The sequence below is a fragment of the Crinia signifera genome, chromosome 5 (assembly GCF_055691185.1).
Source record: "Crinia signifera chromosome 5, ASM5569118v1, whole genome shotgun sequence".
Classification (NCBI taxonomy): Eukaryota; Metazoa; Chordata; class Amphibia; order Anura; family Myobatrachidae; genus Crinia; species Crinia signifera.
Genome location: NC_139221.1, coordinates 322,165,410 through 322,189,983, shown reverse-complemented (window position 1 = coordinate 322,189,983; position 24,574 = coordinate 322,165,410). Strand labels below are relative to the sequence as shown.

The 24,574-nt window shown below is 45.8% G+C and overlaps 1 protein-coding gene across 1 annotated transcript in view; it reads left to right on the top strand.

Moving 5' to 3' along the window:
• COL22A1 (collagen type XXII alpha 1 chain) overlaps positions 1 to 24,574 on the top strand; it is a 276,007-nt gene that overhangs the window by 165,258 nt on the left and 86,175 nt on the right. The window contains exons 32-36 of the mRNA XM_083144895.1: positions 1,567 to 1,608; positions 1,986 to 2,018; positions 4,718 to 4,771; positions 4,993 to 5,046; positions 11,261 to 11,314. Coding sequence (XP_083001021.1) covers positions 1,567 to 1,608; positions 1,986 to 2,018; positions 4,718 to 4,771; positions 4,993 to 5,046; positions 11,261 to 11,314 — 237 coding nt within the window. The remainder of the gene's footprint in view (positions 1 to 1,566; positions 1,609 to 1,985; positions 2,019 to 4,717; positions 4,772 to 4,992; positions 5,047 to 11,260; positions 11,315 to 24,574) is intronic.

The following is a 24,574-nucleotide window of genomic DNA, read 5'->3' as shown; positions in this document are numbered from 1 at the left end:
GTGAACAGGTGTAGTCATTACTAACTGTCACATTTACCAGACTCCCGAGCTGTTGCACAGGTGTAGTCATTACTAACTGTCACATTTCCCAGACCCCTAGCTGGTGCACAGGTGTAGTCATTACTAACTGTCACATTTACCAGACTCCCGAGCTGTTGCACAGGTGTAGTCATTACTAACTGTCACATTTCCCAGACCCCTAGCTGGTGCACAGGTGTAGTCATTACTGTCACATTTCCCTGACCACCTAGCTGGTGCACAGCTGTAGTCATTACTACCTGTCACATTTCCCAGACCTCCTAGCTGGTGCGACAGGTGCAGTCAATGCTAACTGTCACATTTCCCAGACCCCCTAGCTGGTGCACAGGTGCATTCATTACTACCTGTCACATTTCCCAGACCACCTAGTGGTGCACAGGTGTAGTCATTAATAACTGTTATATTTCCCAGATCACCTAGCTGGTGCACAGGTGTATTCATTACTACCTGTCACATTTCCCAGACCATCTAGCTGGTGCACAGGTGCAGTCATTACAAACGGTCACATTTCCCAGACCCCCTAGCTGGGGCACAGGTGCAGTCATTACAAACGGTCACATTTACCAGACCCCCTAGCTGGGGCTCAGGTGCAGTCATTACAAACGGTCACATTTCCCAGACCCCCTAGCTGGGGCTCAGGTGCAGTCATTACTACCTGTCACATTTCCCAGACTCCCTAGCTGGTGCACAGGTGTAGTCATTAATAACTGTCACGTTTCCCAATATCCCTAGCTGGTGCACAGGTGCAGTCATTACTAACTCACATTTCCCAGACCTCCTAGCTGGTGCACAGGTGTAGTCATTACTAACTGTCACGTTTCCCAATATCCCCAGCTGGTGCACAGGTGTCACATTTTCAAACCTGCTGCATTCATTCCTACTATAGATCCACAGGTGGCCTGAAGCACATGAACTGTTGGTAGATCTTGAGGACAGGTTTGGCCACCCCTGCCCTAAATTAGATTCAAAATAAGATTTTATTTTCAAAAAAATCAGAACCGGATTATGGGGAGATGTACTAAGCCTAGGAGAGAGATAAAGTGGAGCTAAAGGCTGATTTAGACCTGTTCGCTAGGCTGCATATACTCGCCACCTAACCTGCACATTACGGATTAAGTGGCATAATGTGTAACGGGCATTACGGTTTGTCTGGCATAATGTGTAAGGGGCAATACCATAATAGGGAAAAAGGACTCAGGGGGGGTGCTGAAACGTACCACCTAACTACACCTCTGGATACATTTTCCCCATAGCCTTTACCAGCTTCAGTATACTGTAGGTTATAACTACTGCGCTTATGGTTCTTCTTGTTTTATTTCTTTTAATTGTTTTTTTTGTGACTGAAAAATCTAGATGTACAATTGTCATTGGTACTGTATAGTGATCCGCAAAACACAACAGAGCCGTGCGTGAGGAAACTCTGAGAGGGGCCGTTTGGAGTGAGCGCGGCCATGTTGTATGGGGACGTGTGTTGTTTTGTCTGAATGTGAATTAATAATTTATTGAAACCTTTGTTTTGCTACTCAGGGTTCCGTCGGACCGCCTGGATTACCGGGGACGGCGGGAAAAGTAAGTTACAGACCCACATGGATTTATGTATCTCCATGAAATGACGAATTACCCTGCAGTAGAACCAGGATGGGGGGGCACAGTGATTTCGGCTAAGTTGGTGCGATATAAAGTATCAAGGGGGTGTGGGGAGATGCATCAAGCAGTAAAAAGAGTGTAGAAGTTGCCAATAGCAACCAATCAGCTTTGAGGTGCAGTCTATTAAGTATGTTCTCTAAAATGATAGGCAGAAGCAGTTATAATACCGGCACGGTTAGAATGATTTAAGCAGCGTTACAATCGCGTCGGAATACTGTCGCCAGCATTGCTGTGTCGGCATCATAATTGCATACTGTATATAAAGACTGCTAGACTTGACAAATCTTTTTTTCTTTCAGACAGAGACCGTAGTCGGAGAGCCTGGAATTCCAGTAAGTAACGGAGGCTACTCTCCCGTATGGTATCCTAGCAGCTGACGTTCTAGTTACATGCATGGAAAGTACAAGGTGACGTGAAGGCCGCAATTATCTGTGGCAGCGACATCCTGGGCGCCCGTGTTTATGGTAACCGATATGTCATCCTTAATGCGATGCATTGGTCTGTGAATAAGATAATCCTGGCAGCATTAAATGAGGCAGGGAGAGGAAAGGTAAACAAACAGTTTAATTAGGCCAAGCCTGAGTGGGCGCCTGTTCTGTATTCTCCTCCTAACCGCCCATCAGACCGTCTTCATGTATCGCTAAGCTGGTGGCGGCTTCCTTGTTTACAAAGACTGGAGAGATAATAAATCCACCTAATAGGAGAACGAGCCAGCGGATATATACTCGACGCAACACATTCTTAAAGATACGTTGCTTGTATTGTTTATAGGTTTGTTGTGCTGTAAAGCAGATGGATAAAAGATAGGAAACAAATACGGCATGAGCTGTGCCATAATATATATAACATAAGCACAACAGCTGGTGCTGGGTAAGTGTTAGGTCTCCAGGCCACTAGACTGTACAGTAAAAGGCTGGTGTACTGCAACTCCACCTTCTCACCACTAGATGGCGATCAGAACTTTCTTCCTAGCTCTTCCCAATGAATTGTATACAGACATTTGAAAACACACCGATCTATCTACTGTAGCCTTGGAATTGTACTCATTCACCATCAAGGCTACTCTGTTGTTCACGTCCACAGAGTAATTGCCCAAACTACAATATAGGTATTTTATAGCAATGTTATATCCGATAGAAAGCGTAAAACTGTTCTATTCAGTCGTTTGTGTGATATTTTTATGTTATTATTTTTTATAATATTGTTGCCTGGATCAGCTTGACCACACGAGTTGATGGAAAGATTCAGGAATGTGGGATTGGAGCAATGACGTGCTGTAACCTTCAAAGCAGTCCAGAAATATTGCCGATTTTATGTAAAAAAATAAAATAAAATTGTATTATATAAAGATTTTTTTGTTTTTATCCGATACAAATACTTTCTAGGAATGCAAAGTGATACTATCAAATAATTATTTAAAGTATTAAATAGATTATTAGTATTTTTCAGTGTAAAAAAAAAAAGTACAAACCAAGATACAAAATAGAAACACAAATTCTTGTGGTTATTGTTCCCGGTCACATAAGTGTGTAAATGTGACTATGCACAAGCATTATTGGGTCGACACACTAAAGGTCGACAAGCATTGTTGGGTCAACACACTAAAGGTCGACAGTTTAGTTTAGATCAACACTTCAGATTGGCCGACATGCTTAAGGTCAATTTGGTTGGATAGTTGACAAAAGTATTAGTTTGACAGTGTCTTTGGTCGACAGTCAAAAGGTTGACATGGGGGTTTTCACTTTTTTTTTTGAGCCGACATGTGCCGACAGGCGGTATTTCATGCCCGACCATCCGTTAGGGCGTGGAGAGAGAATGGAATAGTGTGCCGAGCGCAGTGAGACACTGTGGCCGAAGCGTGACGAGATCAGCGAGACATGCGAGGGGACGCGCTGCACCCATATGCTATCCATGTCGACTATGTTGACATTCGGGACAAAAAAGTGAAAAACCTTTTGACTATTGACCTAGACACTGTCGACCCTAATGCTAACTTATCAGTTATCAAATGAGCAATTGGGAATCCTGATGACTTTAGTGGCCTGCATGAGATTCTCCCTTCTGTTTGACCAGGCCTTTTACAGTTGTCAAAGTCCCTCCCCTTTTTCATTTGAATGAATGGGAAGTTCAAGTACTTGGGCAAATTAAACACAGGCAGCCCAAGCAGGAGTGACCAGAATAAGCTCCCAGGCACCCAGAAGTCCCCAGTTTGCAGGTAACATATAGGATTTTATGCAACGTGCTGCCAGGGACCAAGGAGCAACCTTCATAATTCCGTTTGATTGAATTTTGCCTCGTTATCTTCATTTAACATATTGCAATAATGTATGTGTGTGTACGGTTGTTAATGCAAGGACGGCTTCCCATGCTGGTATGTCCAGCATTGTTTATCTGGCATACACTGCAACTCAAAAGTGGGGCAGCATGGACGGTGTACTGGTTACCATTACTGCCTCACAGCGCTGAGGTCATGGCCCTAACTGTGCAGTTTGTATATTCTCCCCGTACTTCCGTGGGTTTCCTCCGGGTACTCCGGTTTCCTCCCACAATCCAAAAATATACTGGTAGGCTAATTGGCTCCCAAATAATTAACCCTAGAATGTCTGTGTGTGTGTGTACATGTGGTAGGGAATATAGATTATAGCTATTTATATTTCATGTAACAAATGAAATCACTATCGGACAACAGTAAAACCGATACTTTAGTAGATACAAAAATTCTAATTCCCCAAGTGTGCCCATTATAGCATAATACATGTAGTTAATGCCGAGCAGCAAAGAAATCACCAATCACATTGGGTGGACCATTCCTAACCAGCCAATCACAGAGGATTCCTAGTGCTGTGGAAGCGCCTTCCTCAGTGTCCGCTATCCAGAGGGACAGGGATCTGCAGGGATTCACTGGATTTCTCCGATCTGTGACCAAAACATTATTGTGGGGTGTTTACTCTTATGTTGTATTTTGTTCTGTGTTTTTTATTTTTTATTCTTCAAAGTGATTTGTGTGACACTTTCCTTTTACATATTCCAGGGACTGCCCGGAGACCAGGGGGAGAAGGGAGACCAAGGGGATACGGGAGAACCAGTGAGTGACTGTTATATTAAATGCACTGTCTAATAAGCCTGTTCTCCATTGGGCTGCAGAACACTGCGTTGCAGCATAATACAGTCAGGCCATCCGAGGCCACAAACACTGCTTAGTAAATATCCTCTCAGCATTACATTAGAGTTACCATTTACTACTTATAATTCTACATTCCGGTGATTGTGTGACACAGGTACTGAAATGTCCTTCCTTCCTTTCAGGGACCTCAAGGACTAACAGGAGACGTGGGCCCTATTGGACCAGCAGGGCCACAGGTGTGTTCATTTGATCTATTTTGTACATTTCGAAGTGACAAACCAGCGTTCATGAGAGAGCAGGTGCTATCCGCCTACTAGGAACAGGAGAGGGTATGGAGGCGTGAGGCACAGCTATAAGACAAGACTTGTATAGGAACAGGAGAGGGTATGGAGGCGCGAGGCACAGCTGTAAGACAAGACTTGTATAGGAAGAGGAGGTGGTATGGAGGTGCGAGGCACATCTGTAGGACAAGACTTGTATAGGAACAGGAGATGGTATGGAGGTGTGAGGCACATCTGTAGGACAAGACTTGTATAGTAACAGGAGATGGTATGGAGGCACGAGGCACATCTGTAGGACAAGACTTGTATAGGACCAGGTGATGGTATGGAGGTGTGAGGCACATCTGTAGGACAAGACTTGTATAGGAACAGGAAATGTTATGGAGGCGCGAGGCACATCTGTAGGACAATACTTGTATAGGAACAGGAGAGGGTATGGAGGCGCGAGGCACAGCTGTAAGACAAGACTTGTATAGGAACAGGAGATGATATGGAGGCACGAGGCACATCTCTAGGACAAGACTTGTATAGGAACAGGAGAGTATATGGAGGTGTGAGGCACATCTGTAGGACAAGACTTGTATAGTAACAGGAGATGGTATGGAGGCACGAGGCACATCTGTAGGACAAGACTTGTATAGGACCAGGTGATGGTATGGAGGTGCGAGACACATCTGTAGGACAAGACTTGTATAGGACCAGGAGATGGTATGGAGGTGCGAGACACATCTGTAGGACAAGACTTGTATAGGAACAGGAGATGGTATGGAGGCGCGAGGCACATCTGTAGGACAAGACTTGTATAGGACCAGGTGATGGTATGGAGGTGCGAGGCACATCTGTAGGACAAGACTTGTATAGGAACAGGAGATGGTATAAAGGTGTGAGGCACATCTGTAGGACAAGACTTGTATAGGAACAGGAAATGTTATGGAGGCGCGAGGCACATCTGTAGGACAATACTTGTATAGGAACAGGAGAGGGTATGGAGGCGCGAGGCACAGCTGTAAGACAAGACTTGTATAGGAACAGGAGATGATATGGAGGCGCGAGGCACATCTCTAGGACAAGACTTGTATAGGAACAGGAGAGGATATGGAGGTGTGAGGCACATCTGTAGGACAAGACTTGTATAGTAACAGGAGATGGTATGGAGGCACGAGGCACGAGGCACATCTGTAGGACAAGACTTGTATAGGACCAGGAGATGGTATGGAGGTGCGAGGCACATCTGTAGGACAAGACTTGTATAGGAACAGGAGATGGTATGGAGGTGTGAGGCACATCTGTAGGACAAGACTTGTATAGGACCAGAAGATGGTATGGAGGTGCGAGGCACATCTGTAGGACAAGACTTGTATAGGAACAGGAGATGGTATGAAGGTGTGAGGCACATCTGTAGGACAAGACTTGTATAGGAACAAGAGATGGTATGGAGGCGCGAGGCACATCTGTAGGACAAGACTTGTATAGGAACAGGAAATGTTATGGAGGCGCGAGGCACATTTGTAGGACAAGACTTGTATAGGACCAGGAAATGGTATGGAGGTGCGAGGCACATCTGTAGGACAAGACTTGTATAGGAACAGGAGATGGTATGGAAGTGTGAGGCACATCTGTAGGACAAGACTTGTATAGGAACAGGAGATGGTATGGAGGTGTGAGGCACATCTGTAGGACAACACTTGTATAGGACCAGGAGATGGTATGGAGGTGTGAGGCACATCTGTAGGACAACACTTGTATAGGACCAGGAGATGGTATGGAGGCATGAGGCACATCTGTAGGACAAGACTTGTATAGGAACAGGAGATGGTATGGAGGCGCAAGGCACAGCTGTAAGACAAGACTTGTATAGGAACAGGAGATGGTATGGAGGCGCAAGGCACAGCTGTAGGACAAGACTTGTATAGGAACAGGAGATGGTATGGAGGCGCGAGGCACATCTGTAGGACAAGACTTGTATAGGACCAGGAGATTGTATGGAGCCGCGAGGCACATCTGTAGGACAAGACTTGTATAGGAACAGGAGATGGTATGGAGGCGCGAGGCACAGCTGTAGGAGAATACTTATATAGGAACAGGAGAGGGTATGGAGGTGAAAGGCACATCTGTAGGACAAGACTTGTATAGGAACAGGAGACAGTATGGAGGTGCGAGGCACATCTGTAGGACAAGACGTATAGAAACAGGAAATGGTATGGAGGCGTGAGGCACAGCTCTAGGACAAGACTTGTATAGGAACAGGAGATGGTATGGAGGTGCGAGGCACATCTGTAGGACAATACTTGTATAGGAACAGGAGATGGTATGGAGGCATGAGGCACATCTGTAGGACAAGACTTGTATAGGAACAGGAGAGGGTATGGAGACGCGAGGCACATCTGTAGGACAAGACTTGTATAGGAACAGGAGATGGTATGGAGACGCGAGGCACAGCTCTAGGACAAGACTTGTATAGGACCAGGAGATGGTATGGAGGCGCGAGGCACATCTGTAGGACAAGACTTGTATAGGAACAGGAGATGGTATGGAGGCACGAGGCACATCTGTAGGACAAGACTTGTATAGGAACAGGAGATGGTATGGAGGCACGAGGCACATCTGTAGGACAAGACTTGTATAGAAACAGGAGATGGTATGGAGGCGCGAGGCACATCTGTAGGACAAGACTTGTATAGTAACAGGAGATGGTATGGAGGCGCGAGGCACAGCTCTAGGACAAGACTTGTATAGGAACAGGAGATGGTATGGAGGTGCGAGGCACATCTGTAGGACAAGACTTGTATAGGAACAGGAGACGGTATGGAGGCACGAGGCACATCTGTAGGGCAAGACTTGTATAGGAACAGGAGACGGTATGGAGGCACGAGGCACATCTGTAGGGCAAGACTTGTATAGGAACAGGAGACGGTATGGAGGCACGAGGCACATCTGTAGGACAAGACTTGTATAGGAACAGGAGACAGTATGGAGGCACGAGGCACTTCTGTAGGACAAGACTTGTATAGAAACAGGAGATGGTTTGGAGGTGCGAGGCACAGCTGTAGGACAAGACTTGTATAGGACCAGGAGATGGTATGGAGGCACGAGGCACAGCTCTAGGACAAGACTTGTATAGGACCAGGAGATGGTATGGAGGTGCGAGGCACATCTGTAGGATAAGACGTATAGTAACAGGAGATGGTATGGAGGCACGAGGCACATCTGTAGGACAAGACTTGTATAGGACCAGGAGATGGTATGGAGGCGCGAGGCACATCTGTAGGATAAGACGTATAGTAACAGGAGATGGTATGGAGGCACGAGGCACATCTGTAGGACAATACGTGTATAGTAACAATGGTCCCTGAGTAATGCGTGTGCCGCATTTTGTTTCTCAAGCGAACTTGACCCCAGAATATTAACATGCAGCTAATTATGAAACAGAGTTGTTGCACTATGTGGCGCTGGCTTAATTTTCATTCATTGTGTTTATGTTAGTTCTTAGTTCTTGATATATAGTACAAGTCAATCAGCCCCTAACTGCCATTAAAAAACACAGGGGTCTATGTAGTAATCCCTGGAGAGAGATAGATTGAACAGAGAAAACGCACCAGCCAATCAGCTCCTATCATGCTACAGGCAAGTGTGTGAAGAATGACAGGAGCTGATTGGCTGATCTTTATCCCTCTCCTATTCTTAGCAATTATAACCCAAAGCATGCAACATGACAGTGAGGAGCTGATTGGCTGGTGCTTTATTTCACTCTACGTTATCACTCTCCAGAGCTTAGGGCCTTATTCTGATCGGTGCGGCCCGATCAGAAATATGCGGTCATGTCCGTGCAGTCGAATCCCCGCCTTCCATACGGATCGCCACCTCCGTCCGTACGCGGATATGTGGCGATCCGCATGAAATTGGACGGGGATACGCCTCCTCCGTCTTGGGAGCAGCCCCTGCATTCGATGGTCGCCGAACATCGAATGCAGGGCCGCACGCTCCACCAGGTCCCGCCACACAAGACCACACGGACACTTGTCCGTGTGAAATCATGTATGGGGGCGGGCAGCTGACATCCGGCGATGTCAGATGCCCGCCCCCTACACACGCGTCATGGCCTCATTACCATGCATACGCCCCGCGTTTGCATGGGAACGCCCATGAAACGCGGGGCGTATGCATAGGGTAATGAGGCTAAGTAGCCCCTCACGCCCCTCTACGCCCCCTGTGCGGCGTATAAAGAATACGTGCGGCGAAATCGCCTGCACATGCGCAGAGTGACCTCTGCACATGCGCAGACGATCAACATCGGCGGGACGTCCGCATGCGGTAAAATCCGCACCGATCAGAATAAGGCCCTTAGTGACTCACCTTAGTATAGCTAATGCCTTGCTATCCTGTGGGTGGAGCTGGGGGTGCACAATTAGCCCAATTTCAGGAGTAGTAGTTACCTCTGCCACCCCAGTTGGCTATAATGCACATGTACCTGCCCTTCTACTACTACTACTACTACTACTACTACTACTACTACTACTACTACTACTACTAATAATAATAATAATAATAGTGATAATTGGCCAGTTTAAATCATTGCTCATCTCTGCCATAGCAGAATCTCAGAGTAGGTGATATACTCTTTGACCACAAGATGGCAGCAAAGGGTACAATGGATCCCCCAGATAGACTCTTTCACCAGTTCCTTGATGTCTCATGTAACAATTATTTTGGGCTCCTTAATGTTTTATTTAGCGATGATTTTAGAGCCATGCATATTGATAAGGTGACGGTTGCGCTTCCCCTTCACATTCTGCACTGATTCTGGTCACAGAAGGAAAAATAACACATGATATAAAGCATCACAAGACATTATCCTAATGTGCAAATCCATCAGGTTGTGTAACAGCTGCGTCCCGTCTAAACCTCTCTGTATTACAGTGTCCTGCTCTAAGTGTCTGGTGATGGCCCCAGGGGAGGGCGATAAATAAGTAGTCGTAAGAAAAGCTGGAAACCTGCCATGTCCATACGTGTCATTCACCTGTCTCCGCGGCCTGTCTCAGCGGCCTGTCTCAGCGGCCTGTCTCAGCGGCCTGTCTCAGCGGCCTGTCTCCGCGGCCTGTCTCCGCGGCCTGTCTCTGCGGCCTGTCTCTGCGGCCTGTCTCTGCAGCCTGTCTCTGCAGCCTGTCTCTGCAGCCTGTCTCCGCGGCCTGTCTCTGCAGCCTGTCTCGCCGGCCTGTCTCGCCGGCCTGTCTCTGCAGCCTGTCTCGCCGGCCTGTCTCTGTGACCTGTCTCAGTGGACTGTCTCACCGGCCTGTCTCAGCACCCCTCAGGGTCTGGTATAACCAGTACAGCCAGGGCCAGGCCTACATATAAAAATAGGCCCTTCACCATGACAGCATGATGATCACACAGCCGCACAGTCGGCCATAAGTCATTCATATTAAATTTGCATTTCTATTTGACATATTTGTGCTTTTATATATTTAGGGCGACACTTAGGCCTATAGTGTATGGTTCTACCTGCCTACATGGTGCTGGCTTCACCTCAACTTCTCAGTATAGGCCCTTAAATATTATCAGCTCCAGGCCCTTAATCTGGCTCAGAGTACTGCGGAGGTGCAATCTTGTGTGTGTGTGTGTCAGTGTGTCAAGACCAGCGATGGGTCCAGGTACTGGGGGACACTTGACCAAATCGAGGAGGTGTGGACCAGCCCTTCAATATGGGACACAGGTCACTTGCGTGAGTTACATTGCCACATCCCTTGCACTTGTCACATCCTTTTCACCTCCAGGATCTCCTTTAGTGTAGACAAAGAAGGTAGGTATGTGAGACTCTGCTGTCTGAGATAGAGAAGCACCACCATCACCAACTGTGTAAAACTGTGAAAAACAAAGATACACCTGTATTATATATAGGATCTTGTTGCTGAGGTATGGAAATTAGGCACGTATGCCTTTATGGTGTAGCCTGCAGCATTGCAGTGGGTCACTGGATGTCCTACGATCAGTGACAGCTTACCTTCACTAAGGGACCAGTCAACTTATGGCAGTGGGTAAATCATAAACTGCAATTGTATATTATCTAAGGACCTGCCCTGTTTATTTACAGGAGAGGCTGCATTGTGGCAAATACAGTATGTGCAGAATGTTACTAGCAATCATTATTTCAATATCTGTATTTTATATACAGGGCCCTAAGGGGCAGGAAGGAGGCAAAGGAGAGCGTGGACCAAAGGGAGATATTGTAAGTATAAAATAATGGCATTAATGCTATGGTGACATCAGAATCGCACTAATAGTCTAGTACTATCCCAACTCCTCTGATTTATATATCAATACTACCTGTATGTGATTATATCAGGACGACCACTATCCCAACTCCTCCGATTATTACTATGTGATTATATCAGACCGGCCACTGTCCCAGCTCCTCTGATTATCTCTCAGTACTATGTGATTATATCAGACCGACCACTGTCCCAGTTCCTCTGATTATCTCTCAGTACTACTATGTGATTATATCAGACCGACCACGGTCCAAACTCCTCTGATTATCTCTCAGTACTATGTGATTATATCAGACCGACCACTGTCCCAATTACTCTGATTATCTCTCAGTACTATGTGATTATATCACACCGGCCACTGTCCCAACTCCTCTGATATCTCTCAGTACTATGTGATTACATCAGACCGGCCACTGTCCCAACTCCTCTGATTATCTCTCAGTACTATGTGATTATATCAGACCGACCACTGGCCCAACTCCTCTGATTATCTCTCAGTACTATGTGATTATATCAGACCGACCACTGTCCCAGCTCCTCTGATTATCTCTCAGTACTATGTGATTATATCAGACCGACCACTGTCCCAGCTCCTCTGATGATCTCTCAGTACTATGTGATTATATCAGACCGACCACTGGCCCAGCTCCTCTGATTATCTCTCAGTACTATGTGATTATATCAGACCGACCACTGTCCCAGCTCCTCTGATTATCTCTCAGTACTATGTGATTACATCAGACCGACCACTGTCCCACCTCCTCTGATTATCTCTCAGTACTATGTGATTATATCAGACCGACCACTGTCCCATCTCCTCCGATTATCTCTCAGTACTATGTGATTACATCAGACCGACCACTGTCCCAGCTCCTCTGATTATCTCTTAGTACTATGTGATTACATCAGACCGACCACTGTCCCAGCTCCTCTGATTATCTCTCAGTACTATGTGATTATATCAGACCGGCCACTGTCCCATCTCCTCCGATTATCTCTCAGTACTATGTGATTACATCAGACCGACCACTGTCCCAGCTCCTCTGATTATCTCTCAGTACTATGTGATTATATCAGACCGACCACTGTCCCAGCTCCTCTGATGATCTCTCAGTACTATGTGATTATATCAGACCGACCACTGGCCCAGCTCCTCTGATTATCTCTCAGTACTATGTGATTATATCAGACCGACCACTGTCCCAACTAATCTGATTATCTCTCAGTACTATGTGATTATATCAGACCGACCACTGTCCCTGCTCCTCTGATTATCTCTCAGTACTACAGTATGTGATTATATCAGACCGACCACTGTCCCAACTGCTGTGATTATCTCTCACTACTATGTGATTATATCAGACCGACCACTATCCCAACTCCTCTGATTATCTCTCAGTACTATGGCCCTTATTCTAAATCGGACGGTACGGCCCGCGTGCGGCCGTACCGCCGATGTTTTTATTCTGCACATGCGCAGAGGTCAATCTGCGCATGTGCAGCCCCCTTCGCCGCAGACGGATTTCGTCCGCCGCAAAGGGGGCGTATAGGGGCGTGAGGGGCTTCATACCCTCATTTCCCTATGTGTACGCCCCGCGTTTCATGGGCGTTCCCATGCAAACGCGGGGCGTATGCATGGTAATGAGGGTATGACGCAACTCATGGGGGCGGAAAGCTGACGTCGCCGGATGTCAGCTCTCAGCCCCCATGCAAGCTATCACACGGACGATTGTCCGTGTGGTCTCAGCTTGCGGGAGCTGCTGGGGCGTGCGGACCTGCCTTCGATGGTCGACGACCATCGAATGCAGGGGGCAGCTCCCACCATGGTGGAGGCGTACGCCTCCACCATTTTTATGCGGATCGCCAGCCGTCCGTGTACGGACGGCCGTGGCGATCCGTCTCGTGGGCGGGGATTGGTTTGTGCGGCCGGAGCACCGTGTGCGGCTCCGGCCGCACCAACCAGAATAAGGGCCTATGTGATTATATCACACCGACCACTGTCCCTGCTCCTCTGATTATCTCTCAGTACTATGTGATAATATCAGACCGACCACTGTCCCAACTGCTGTGATTATCTCTCACTACTATGTGATTATATCAGACCGACCACTGTCCCAGCTCCTCTGATTATCTCTCAGTACTATGTGATTATATCAGACCGGCCACTGTCCCAACTCCTCTGATTATGTCTCAGTACTATGTGATTATATCAGACCGACCACTGTCCCATCTCCTCTGATTATCTCTCAGTACTATGTGATTATATCAGACCGACCACTGTCCCAGCTCCTCTTATTATCTCTCAGTACTATGTGATTATATCAGACCGGCCACTGTCCCAGTTCCTCTGATTATCTCTCAGTACTATGTGATTATATCAGACCGACCACTGTCCCAGCTCCTCTTATTATCTCTCAGTACTATGTGATTATATCAGACCGACCACTGGCCCAACTCCTCTGACTATCTCTCAGTACTATGTGATTACATCAGACCGACCACTGTCCCATCTCCTCTGATTATGTCTCAGTACTATGTGATTATATCAGACCGGCCACTGTCCCAGCTCCTCTGATTATCTCTCAGTACTATGTGATTATATCAGACCGGCCACTGTCCCAACTCCTCTGATTATCTCTCAGTACTATGTGATTATATCAGACCGACCACTGTCCCAACTCCTCTGACTATCTCTCAGTACTGTGTGATTATATCAGACCGGCCACTGTCCCAGCTCCTCTGATTATCTCTCAGTACTATGTGATTACATCAGACCGACCACTATCCCAACTTCTCTGATTATCTCTCAGTACTATGTGATTATATCAGACCGACCACTGTCCCAACTCCTCTGATTATCTCTCAGTACTATGTGATTACATCAGACCGACCACTGTCCCAACTCCTCTGACTATCTCTCAGTACTATGTGATTATATCAGACCGACCACTGTCCCAGTTCCTCTGATTATCTCTTAGTACTATGTGATTACATCAGACCGGCCACTGTCCCAACTCCTCTGATTATCTCTCAGTACTATGTGATTACATCAGACCGACCACTGTCCCAACTCCTCTGACTATCTCTCAGTACTATGTGATTATATCAGACCGACCACTGTCCCAGTTCCTCTGATTATCTCTTAGTACTATGTGATTATATCAGACCGGCCACTGTCCCAACTCCTGTGATTATCTCTCAGTATTATGTGATTATATCAGACCGACCACTGTCCCAACTCCTCTGATTATCTCTCATGTGATAATATCAGACCGACCACTGTCCCAACTCCTCTGATTATCTCTCAGTACTATGTGATTATATCAGACCGACCACTGTCCCTGCTCCTCTGATTATCTCTCAGTACTATGTGATTATATCAGACCGACCACTGTCCCACCTGCTGTGATTATCTCTCACTACTATGTGATTATATCAGACCGACCACTATCCCAACTCCTCTGATTATCTCTCAGTACTATGTGATTATATCAGACCGACCACTGTCCCTGCTCCTCTGATTATCTCTCAGTACTATGTGATGATATCAGACCGACCACTGTCCCAGTTCCTCTGATTATCTCTCAGTACTATGTGATTATATCAGACTGACCACTGTCCAAACTCCTCTGATTATCTCTCAGTACTATGTGATTATATCAGACCGACCACTGTCCCAACTGCTCTGATTATCTCTCAGTACTATGTGATTATATCACACCGGCCACTGTCCCAACTCCTCTGATATCTCTCAGTACTATGTGATTACATCAGACCGGCCACTGTCCCAACTCCTCTGATTATCTCTCAGTACTATGTGATTATATCAGACCGACCACTGGCCCAACTCCTCTGATTATCTCTCAGTACTATGTGATTATATCAGACCGACCACTGTCCCAGCTCCTCTGATTATCTCTCAGTACTATGTGATTATATCAGACCGACCACTGTCCCAGCTCCTCTGATGATCTCTCAGTACTATGTGATTATATCAGACCGACCACTGGCCCAGCTCCTCTGATTATCTCTCAGTACTATGTGATTATATCAGACCGACCACTGTCCCAGCTCCTCTGATTATCTCTCAGTACTATGTGATTACATCAGACCGACCACTGTCCCACCTCCTCTGATTATCTCTCAGTACTATGTGATTATATCAGACCGACCACTGTCCCATCTCCTCCGATTATCTCTCAGTACTATGTGATTACATCAGACCGACCACTGTCCCAGCTCCTCTGATTATCTCTTAGTACTATGTGATTACATCAGACCGACCACTGTCCCAGCTCCTCTGATTATCTCTCAGTACTATGTGATTATATCAGACCGGCCACTGTCCCATCTCCTCCGATTATCTCTCAGTACTATGTGATTACATCAGACCGACCACTGTCCCAGCTCCTCTGATTATCTCTCAGTACTATGTGATTATATCAGACCGACCACTGGCCCAGCTCCTCTGATTATCTCTCAGTACTATGTGATTATATCAGACCGACCACTGTCCCAACTAATCTGATTATCTCTCAGTACTATGTGATTATATCAGACCGACCACTGTCCCTGCTCCTCTGATTATCTCTCAGTACTATGTGATTATATCAGACCGACCACTGTCCCAACTGCTGTGATTATCTCTCACTACTATGTGATTATATCAGACCGACCACTATCCCAACTCCTCTGATTATCTCTCAGTACTATGTGATTATATCACACCGACCACTGTCCCTGCTCCTCTGATTATCTCTCAGTACTATGTGATAATATCAGACCGACCACTGTCCCAACTGCTGTGATTATCTCTCACTACTATGTGATTATATCAGACCGACCACTGTCCCAGCTCCTCTGATTATCTCTCAGTACTATGTGATTATATCAGACCGGCCACTGTCCCAGTTCCTCTGATTATCTCTCAGTACTATGTGATTACATCAGACCGACCACTGTCCCAGCTCCTCTTATTATCTCTCAGTACTATGTGATTATATCAGACCGACCACTGGCCCAACTCCTCTGACTATCTCTCAGTACTATGTGATTACATCAGACCGGCCACTGTCCCAGCTCTTCTGATTATCTCTCAGTACTATGTGATTATATCAGACCGGCCACTGTCCCAACTCCTCTGATTATCTCTCAGTACTATGTGATTATATCAGACCGACCACTGTCCCAACTCCTCTGACTATCTCTCAGTACTGTGTGATTATATCAGACCGGCCACTGTCCCAGCTCCTCTGATTATCTCTCAGTACTATGTGATTACATCAGACCGACCACTATCCCAACTTCTCTGATTATCTCTCAGTACTATGTGATTATATCAGACCGACCACTGTCCCAACTCCTCTGATTATCTCTCAGTACTATGTGATTACATCAGACCGACCACTGTCCCAACTCCTCTGACTATCTCTCAGTACTATGTGATTATATCAGACCGACCACTGTCCCAGTTCCTCTGATTATCTCTTAGTACTATGTGATTACATCAGACCGGCCACTGTCCCAACTCCTCTGATTATCTCTCAGTACTATGTGATTACATCAGACCGACCACTGTCCCAACTCCTCTGACTATCTCTCAGTACTATGTGATTATATCAGACCGACCACTGTCCCAACTGCTCTGATTATCTCTCAGTACTATGTGATTATATCACACCGGCCACTGTCCCAACTCCTCTGATATCTCTCAGTACTATGTGATTATATCAGACCGACCACTGTCCCAGCTCCTCTGATTATCTCTCAGTACTATGTGATTATATCAGACCGGCCACTGTCCCAACTCCTCTGATTATCTCTCAGTACTATGTGATTATATCAGACCGACCACTGGCCCAACTCCTCTGATTATCTCTCAGTACTATGTGATTATATCAGACCGACCACTGTCCCAGCTCCTCTGATTATCTCTCAGTACTATGTGATTATATCAGACCGACCACTGTCCCAGCTCCTCTGATGATCTCTCAGTACTATGTGATTATATCAGACCGACCACTGGCCCAGCTCCTCTGATTATCTCTCAGTACTATGTGATTATATCAGACCGACCACTGTCCCAGCTCCTCTGATTATCTCTCAGTACTATGTGATTACATCAGACCGACCACTGTCCCACCTCCTCTGATTATCTCTCAGTACTATGTGATTATATCAGACCGACCACTGTCCCATCTCCTCCGATTATCTCTCAGTACTATGTGATTACATCAGACCGACCACTGTCCCAGCTCCTCTGATTATCTCTTAGTACTATGTGATTACATCAGACCGACCACTGTCCCAGCTCCTCTGATTATCTCTCAGTACTATGTGATTATATCAGACCGGCCACTGTCCCATCTCCTCCGATTATCTCTCAGTACTATGTGATTACATCAGACCGACCACTGTCCCAGCTCCTCTTATTATCTCTCAGTACTATGTGATTATATCAGACCGACCACTGTCCCAGCTCCTCTGATGATCTCTCAGTACTATGTGATTATATCAGACCGACCACTGGCCCAGCTCCTCTGATTATCTCTCAGTACTATGTGATTATATCAGACCGACCACTGTCCCAACTAATCTGATTATCTCTCAGTACTATGTGATTATATCAGACCGACCACTGTCCCTGCTCCTCTGATTATCTCTCAGTACTATGTGATTATATCAGACCGACCACTGTCCCAACTGCTGTGATTATCTCTCACTACTATGTGATTATATCAGACCGACCACTATCCCAACTCCTCTGATTTATCTCTCAGTACTATGTGATTATATCACACCGACCACTGTCCCTGCTCCTCTGATTATCTCTCAGTACTATGTGATAATATCAGACCGACCACTGTCCCAACTGCTGTGATTATCTCTCACTACTATGTGATTATATCAGACCGACCACTGTCCCAGCTCCTCTGATTATCTCTCAGTACTATGTGATTATATCAGACCGGCCACTGTCCCAACTCCTCTGATTATGTCTCAGTACTATGTGATTATATCAGACCGACCACTGTCCCATCTCCTCTGATTATCTCTCAGTACTATGTGATTATATCAGACCGACCACTGTCCCAGCTACTCTTATTATCTCTCAGTACTATGTGATTATATCAGACCGGCCACTGTCCCAGTTCCTCTGATTATCTCTCAGTACTATGTGATTATATCAGACCGACCACTGTCCCAGCTCCTCTTATTATCTCTCAGTACTATGTGATTATATCAGACCGACCACTGGCCCAACTCCTCTGACTATCTCTCAGTACTATGTGATTACATCAGACCGACCACTGTCCCATCTCCTCTGATTATGTCTCAGTACTATGTGATTATATCAGACCGGCCACTGTCCCAGCTCCTCTGATTATCTCTCAGTACTATGTGATTATATCAGACCGGCCACTGTCCCAACTCCTCTGATTATCTCTCAGTACTATGTGATTATATCAGACCGACCACTGTCCCAACTCCTCTGACTATCTCTCAGTACTGTGTGATGATATCAGACCGGCCACTGTCCCAGCTCCTCTGATTATCTCTCAGTACTATGTGATTACATCAGACCGACCACTATCCCAACTTCTCTGATTATCTCTCAGTACTATGTGATTATATCAGACCGACCACTGTCCCAACTCCTCTGATTATCTCTCAGTACTATGTGATTACATCAGACCGACCACTGTCCCAACTCCTCTGACTATCTCTCAGTACTATGTGATTATATCAGACCGACCACTGTCCCAGTTCCTCTGATTATCTCTTAGTACTATGTGATTACATCAGACCGGCCACTGTCCCAACTCCTCTGATTATCTCTCAGTACTATGTGATTACATCAGACCGACCACTGTCCCAACTCCTCTGACTATCTCTCAGTACTATGTGATTATATCAGACCGACCACTGTCCCAGTTCCTCTGATTATCTCTTAGTACTATGTGATTATATCAGACCGGCCACTGTCCCAACTCCTGTGATTATCTCTCAGTATTATGTGATTATATCAGACCGACCACTGTCCCAACTCCTCGGATTATCTCTCATGTGATAATATCAGACCGACCACTGTCCCAACTCCTCTGATTATCTCTCAGTACTATGTGATTATATCAGACCGACCACTGTCCCTGCTCCTCTGATTATCTCTCAGTACTATGTGATTATATCAGACCGACCACTGTCCCACCTGCTGTGATTATCTCTCACTACTATGTGATTATATCAGACCGACCACTATCCCAACTCCTCTGATTATCTCTCAGTACTATGTGATTATATCAGACCGACCACTGTCCCTGCTCCTCTGATTATCTCTCAGTACTATGTGATGATATCAGACCGACCACTGTCCCAGTTCCTCTGATTATCTCTCAGTACTATGTGATTATATCAGACCGACCACTGTCCAAACTCCTCTGATTATCTCTCAGTACTATGTGATTATATCAGACCGACCACTGTCCCAACTGCTCTGATTATCTCTCAGTACTATGTGATTATATCACACCGGCCACTGTCCCAACTCCTCTGATATCTCTCAGTACTATGTGATTACATCAGACCGGCCACTGTCCCAACTCCTCTGATTATCTCTCAGTACTATGTGATTATATCAGACCGACCACTGGCCCAACTCCTCTGATTATCTCTCAGTACTATGTGATTATATCAGACCGACCACTGTCCCAGCTCCTCTGATTATCTCTCAGTACTATGTGATTATATCAGACCGACCACTGTCCCAGCTCCTCTGATGATCTCTCAGTACTATGTGATTATATCAGACCGACCACTGTCCCAGCTCCTCTGATTATCTCTCAGTACTATGTGATTATATCAGACCGACCACTGTCCCAGCTCCTCTGATTATCTCTCAGTACTATGTGATTACATCAGACCGACCACTGTCCCACCTCCTCTGATTATCTCTCAGTACTATGTGATTATATCAGACCGACCACTGTCCCATCTCCTCCGATTATCTCTCAGTACTATGTGATTACATCAGACCGACCACTGTCCCAGCTCCTCTGATTATCTCTTAGTACTATGTGATTACATCAGACCGACCACTGTCCCAGCTCCTCTGATTATCTCTCAGTACTATGTGATTATATCAGACCGGCCACTGTCCCATCTCCTCCGATTATCTCTCAGTACTATGTGATTACATCAGACCGACCACTGTCCCAGCTCCTCTGATTATCTCTCAGTACTATGTGATTATATCAGACCGACCACTGGCCCAGCTCCTCTGATTATCTCTCAGTACTATGTGATTATATCAGACCGACCACTGTCCCAACTAATCTGATTATCTCTCAGTACTATGTGATTATATCAGACCGACCACTGTCCCTGCTCCTCTGATTATCTCTCAGTACTATGTGATTATATCAGACCGACCACTGTCCCAACTGCTGTGATTATCTCTCACTACTATGTGATTATATCAGACCGACCACTATCCCAACTCCTCTGATTATCTCTCAGTACTATGTGATTATATCACACCGACCACTGTCCCTGCTCCTCTGATTATCTCTCAGTACTATGTGATAATATCAGACCGACCACTGTCCCAACTGCTGTGATTATCTCTCACTACTATGTGATTATATCAGACCGACCACTGTCCCAGCTCCTCTGATTATCTCTCAGTACTATGTGATTATATCAGACCGGCCACTGTCCCAACTCCTCTGATTATGTCTCAGTACTATGTGATTATATCAGACCGACCACTGTCCCATCTCCTCTGATTATCTCTCAGTACTATGTGATTATATCAGACCGACCACTGTCCCAGCTCCTCTTATTATCTCTCAGTACTATGTGATTATATCAGACCGGCCACTGTCCCAGTTCCTCTGATTATCTCTCAGTACTATGTGATTACATCAGACCGACCACTGGCCCAGCTCCTCTTATTATCTCTCAGTACTATGTGATTATATCAGACCGACCACTGGCCCAACTCCTCTGACTATCTCTCAGTACTATGTGATTACATCAGACCGACCACTGTCCCATCTCCTCTGATTATGTCTCAGTACTATGTGATTATATCAGACCGGCCACTGTCCCAGCTCCTCTGATTATCTCTCAGTACTATGTGATTATATCAGACCGGCCACTGTCCCAACTCCTCTGATTATCTCTCAGTACTATGTGATTATATCAGACCGACCACTGTCCCAACTCCTCTGACTATCTCTCAGTACTGTGTGATTATATCAGACCGGCCACTGTCCCAGCTCCTCTGATTATCTCTCAGTACTATGTGATTACATCAGACCGACCACTATCCCAACTTCTCTGATTATCTCTCAGTACTATGTGATTATATCAGACCGACCACTGTCCCAACTCCTCTGATTATCTCTCAGTACTATGTGATTACATCAGACCGACCACTGTCCCAACTCCTCTGACTATCTCTCAGTACTATGTGATTATATCAGACCGACCACTGTCCCAGTTCCTCTGATTATCTCTTAGTACTATGTGATTACATCAGACCGGCCACTGTCCCAACTCCTCTGATTATCTCTCAGTACTATGTGATTACATCAGACCGACCACTGTCCCAACTCCTCTGACTATCTCTCAGTACTATGTGATTATATCAGACCGACCACTGTCCCAACTGCTCTGATTATCTCTCAGTACTATGTGATTATATCACACCGGCCACTGTCCCAACTCCTCTGATATCTCTCAGTACTATGTGATTACATCAGACCGGCCACTGTCCCAACTCCTCTGATTATCTCTCAGTACTATGTGATTATATCAGACCGACCACTGGCCCAACTCCTCTGATTATCTCTCAGTACTATGTGATTATATCAGACCGACCACTGTCCCAGCTCCTCTGATTATCTCTCAGTACTATGTGATTATATCAGACCGACCACTGTCCCAGCTCCTCTGATGATCTCTCAGTACTATGTGATTATATCAGACCGACCACTGGCCCAGCTCCTCCGATTATCTCTCAGTACTATGTGATTATATCAGACCGACCACTGTCCCAGCTCCTCTGATTATCTCTCAGTACTATGTGATTACATCAGACCGACCACTGTCCCACCTCCTCTGATTATCTCTCAGTACTATGTGATTATATCAGACCGACCACTGTCCTATCTCCTCCGATTATCTCTCAGTACTATGTGATTACATCAGACCGACCACTGTCCCAGCTCCTCTGATTATCTCTTAGTACTATGTGATTACATCAGACCGACCACTGTCCCAGCTCCTCTGATTATCTCTCAGTACTATGTGATTATATCAGACCGGCCACTGTCCCATCTCCTCCGATTATCTCTCAGTACTATGTGATTACATCAGACCGACCACTGTCCCAGCTCCTCTGATTATCTCTCAGTACTATGTGATTATATCAGACCGACCACTGTCCCAGCTCCTCTGATGATCTCTCAGTACTATGTGATTATATCAGACCGACCACTGGCCCAGCTCCTCTGATTATCTCTCAGTACTATGTGATTATATCAGACCGACCACTGTCCCAACTAATCTGATTATCTCTCAGTACTATGTGATTATATCAGACCGACCACTGTCCCTGCTCCTCTGATTATCTCTCAGTACTATGTGATTATATCAGACCGACCACTGTCCCAACTGCTGTGATTATCTCTCACTACTATGTGATTATATCAGACCGACCACTATCCCAACTCCTCTGATTATCTCTCAGTACTATGTGATTATATCACACCGACCACTGTCCCTGCTCCTCTGATTATCTCTCAGTACTATGTGATAATATCAGACCAACCACTGTCCCAACTGCTGTGATTATCTCTCACTACTATGTGATTATATCAGACCGACCACTGTCCCAGCTCCTCTGATTATCTCTCAGTACTATGTGATTATATCAGACCGGCCACTGTCCCAACTCCTCTGATTATGTCTCAGTACTATGTGATTATATCAGACCGACCACTGTCCCATCTCCTCTGATTATCTCTCAGTACTATGTGATTATATCAGACCGACCACTGTCCCAGCTCCTCTTATTATCTCTCAGTACTATGTGATTATATCAGACCGGCCACTGTCCCAGTTCCTCTGATTATCTCTCAGTACTATGTGATTATATCAGACCGACCACTGTCCCAGCTCCTCTTATTATCTCTCAGTACTATGTGATTATATCAGACCGACCACTGGCCCAACTCCTCTGACTATCTCTCAGTACTATGTGATTACATCAGACCGACCACTGTCCCATCTCCTCTGATTATGTCTCAGTACTATGTGATTATATCAGACCGGCCACTGTCCCAGCTCCTCTGATTATCTCTCAGTACTATGTGATTATATCAGACCGGCCACTGTCCCAACTCCTCTGATTATCTCTCAGTACTATGTGATTATATCAGACCGACCACTGTCCCAACTCCTCTGACTATCTCTCAGTACTGTGTGATTATATCAAACCGGCCACTGTCCCAGCTCCTCTGATTATCTCTCAGTACTATGTGATTACATCAGACCGACCACTATCCCAACTTCTCTGATTATCTCTCAGTACTATGTGATTATATCAGACCGACCACTGTCCCAACTCCTCTGATTATCTCTCAGTACTATGTGATTACATCAGACCGACCACTGTCCCAACTCCTCTGACTATCTCTCAGTACTATGTGATTATATCAGACCGACCACTGTCCCAGTTCCTCTGATTATCTCTTAGTACTATGTGATTACATCAGACCGGCCACTGTCCCAACTCCTCTGATTATCTCTCAGTACTATGTGATTACATCAGACCGACCACTGTCCCAACTCCTCTGACTATCTCTCAGTACTATGTGATTATATCAGACCGACCACTGTCCCAGTTCCTCTGATTATCTCTTAGTACTATGTGATTATATCAGACCGGCCACTGTCCCAACTCCTGTGATTATCTCTCAGTATTATGTGATTATATCAGACCGACCACTGTCCCAACTCCTCTGATTATCTCTCATGTGATAATATCAGACCGACCACTGTCCCAACTCCTCTGATTATCTCTCAGTACTATGTGATTATATCAGACCGACCACTGTCCCTGCTCCTCTGATTATCTCTCAGTACTATGTGATTATATCAGACCGACCACTGTCCCACCTGCTGTGATTATCTCTCACTACTATGTGATT